This window comes from Bison bison, unplaced genomic scaffold (genome assembly GCF_000754665.1).
Source record: "Bison bison bison isolate TAMUID 2011002044 unplaced genomic scaffold, Bison_UMD1.0 scf7180017864378, whole genome shotgun sequence".
Taxonomy (NCBI): domain Eukaryota; kingdom Metazoa; phylum Chordata; class Mammalia; order Artiodactyla; family Bovidae; genus Bison; species Bison bison.
Window position 1 is genome coordinate 554,288 of NW_011494950.1, and position 3,523 is coordinate 557,810.

At 32.4% G+C, this 3,523-nt stretch overlaps 1 protein-coding gene across 1 annotated transcript in view; it reads right to left on the reverse strand.

Moving 5' to 3' along the window:
• Nucleotides 1-3,523, reverse strand: part of STAG2 (stromal antigen 2) — a 91,517-nt gene that overhangs the window by 73,898 nt on the left and 14,096 nt on the right. The window contains 1 exon segment of the mRNA XM_010857192.1: nucleotides 2,024-2,120. Within this exon segment, the coding sequence (XP_010855494.1) occupies nucleotides 2,024-2,120 (97 nt within the window).

Sequence of the window (3,523 nt, forward strand, 5' to 3'; positions counted from 1 at the left end):
ACATTGGCTGCAGAATCACCAACCACAGAGCGGTCTGGAGCCACTCAGTGTGGGGCCAAACATCTCTCCACCTACCTCAAGAGCTACAAAAAGCATTAACTACAGTAAAATAACTGACACTCATAATAACAATCCTAGATCCACAGGAATAGGTTAAAGTACACTGTATATACTTAAATATGTGTCTAATTCATTTAAAAAGGAATTCCATCAAAATATTTTTTGAGTATGTTTAAGTACGTAATGACCTTAACATGGTAAAATCCACTTTATGACTCTTCCATGATTCTAAAATTATTATTATAGTGGTGTTTAAGTTTTCAATACCTTCAATTTTAAAAAATCTTCACAACCTGATTTATGATAAGATATATGCAACTGTTGAATGGTTAAGTTCCTTATTTATAAATACAATGAGGCCAGAAAAGGAATGTATCCGATAAAGGGAAAACGCTCTGACTATGGCTTTGTTTTAAAACTGCTTATTTAGAAACCTAATCAGGAAACTATAATGGATCAACTAAGACCGAATTTTAACTCATCAAATTATTTCTGGCACCTGTTCAGTTGTTTTGTCATCAACCTTCCGCTTCAAAAAATCTAAAGAGAAAGGACATGGCCCTTAATTACATAACACAATAAATACGTACTTGTGCCCTTCTATTCCAGAAAGATGGAATGGACATGGGCAAAATAAAAATAATATCAACATATCTCATTTTCTAAAGAGTTTATCTGGTTTATCATACTGTCATTACCACAACACTTCCTCTGAGCAGATTCAGTAGAATTTTCTAATACTGATACGCAGATATTTCTAGCTAAGAAGCTGAGTAAACTAGGCAACTCTCTGTACTCTAAAGTTCAGACGTTTTTAAAAAATTCTCAAAACTGACCACATTAATGGCATTATGAAGACCATAGATTCAAGAAGTTAACAGATTTGTCTATCAGGCCTCACATATAACATTTAATATGAAGATTGCACTGAAAGTTGTAATCAACCCTATAAAATGCATCAGTTCTTATAATATTACTTGTTTTCCAATTTCAATGACAGGATTTTCAAAGAAGTTTTATGGAATTAAATGAGTAGATTGCTTCTTGGGATCTTTTCTTCAGATCTGTTTAAACCATTCTTTAGCATCTTAATTTTTTCCATCTATTTTTAAGCAATCTTCCCTCCTCCTGACTTCTAATGCCCATGTTTTTGGTGCCATTTTCATTTTTAAAAAGAATAGCCTTGGAAAACTCTGTAACATTTATTTGCCTGTGCATTTTTTCTTGTAGAATTTCAAGGATGGGCCAAGTTTAGGGAGACAGACTAGGTCAGAACCTGCCCATGATCTTGACTACTTCATTTACTGATTCACATCAGGGTATAAGACTCCCCAATTTACACAGTTTTGTCCCTCTGGCCAAATGTGTGCACTGTAAGTTTTTGTCTCAGGAAAGACATTTCTACATTTTATATTTTCCATACTCTTAATTCAAAATCTTTTAAAATAAAGTATAAACACTTTAAACAAGACCCCACTCCAGAGTTTCTCTTTTAGGGGAAAAAATCTGGAAATTTCACCAATACCTTACTTAACTTACTTAGTTACTTACTTACCTACTTACTTACTTTCTTACTGTAATTCATGGCACTTTTTAACTCCCTACACTTTACAATTCCCTGCCACTTGAACCTGTATCTCTTCATTATCTTCTTCCTCCCTTCTTAATCCATTTCTTTGTTCCTAAAACCAGATGCTGAAAGTGGGAAATATATCTAATAAAAGTAACATAACATTATAAATTACCAAGTTCTTCATTAACTTTCACATAGAATCCAACAGTCTCAACAGACTTCCTCTCTTCGTTCTTTACTCTTTTTACTTTACATATTTTGTATAGTTATAATGCAAATAACTCAACATCTTGGCATTATTTTCCACACAAAATGTTAATAATCTTTAGGTGAAACAAAAAAGAAGATAACATTTGGGAATATTCTGATTCCAAAATAAATATATCTTACCTTTACAGCCTGAACACTGAATAAAAAAGTTGATGAGGTCAAGAAGTGCTATATCTCGGTCATGCTTGTATGACTCTATCCAATCATCTACTACCGACTACAGCAAGAAGGGGAGAAAAAACATTAGCTTTTTCTAACATTCTAAGATTTAATTCAGATCAAAGTCATTAAGATGCAACAATAAGTGGCATCACATTACTTCAATAAATACATATTTGTATACCAAAATTTACATTTTAACAATAAAATGAAATCAAATTCAGTAAATCCATCACCTGATTATACATAACGATGATCCATCGTCCTTAACTTTTGAATTAAAAGGAATCTGAAAACGGTAGGAATCAACTTTATAAACTGAAATTTCTTAGTGATATTATAAACATCTTAGAAAATATTAAAATAGTTGACAAAAGTATTGCACTTAGTAGTATCTAAATATTTACAATGCTGGTGGAATGAAAACTTTACAAAATTTTTAAAAAGAAGTAAATGCCTGGGTCAATGAGGAAATGCAAATAAAATAACACTTTTTCTCGAGTGAGTGCTAATAATCCCATATTAATAAAAAAGAGAAATTGAAGGCTAAATAAACACCAAAAGAAAGATAGTTCATGAATCTGGAGACCTAATGTTGTTAGATGACAGTACCCTCCAAACTGATCTATAGACTCAATGCCACCCCTATCAAAATGCCAGCTGATTAGCTTCTTAGCAGAAATTGGAAACTTGATCCTAAAATCCTTAGGGTGATGCAAGGTATACAGAATAGTCAAAATAGTCTTGAAAAGAGAACAGTGTCAGAGGACTCACACTTCATGACTTTAAAACCTATTACAAAGCTACTGGCATAAGGACAGTTATGAAGATTACTGAAATAAAATTTCAAGTCCAGAAATAAATCCTTAGACTGACAGTCATTTGATTTTTGACAAGGATGTTAACCCAATTCAACACAGAAAAACTAGTCTTTTCAACCAATGGTGCTGGGACAACTGGACATCTGTAAGCAAAACAATGAAGTTGGACCCTTTCTTACATCATACACAATACTTTACTGAAAATGGATCAAAGACCTAAATGTAAGAGCTAAAACTAAATTTACAGAAGAAAAACTTCATAATCATGTTAGGCAAATCGTTCTTAAATATTAGACCAAAGGCACAAGATGAAAGAAAGAATAAGTTTGACCTATCCAAAATTAAAACTTTGTTCTTGAAAGGAATCCATTAAGAAAGTGAAAGGATAACCCGCAGAATGGGGGAAAATATTTACAAATCATGCATCTGATATGGAATTTATGCCCAGAAAGATAAAGAACTGTAATTCTGTAATTTTAAAAAGCCAAATAACCCAATTAAAAATATAGGCAAAGGACTGGAATAAGTGCTATATAGAAGATACACAAATGGCCTATATAGCACTTGCAAAGATGATCAATGTAATTGGCCACAAAGGAAATGGAAATCAAAACCACAAGAAGATACCACTTCACATCTA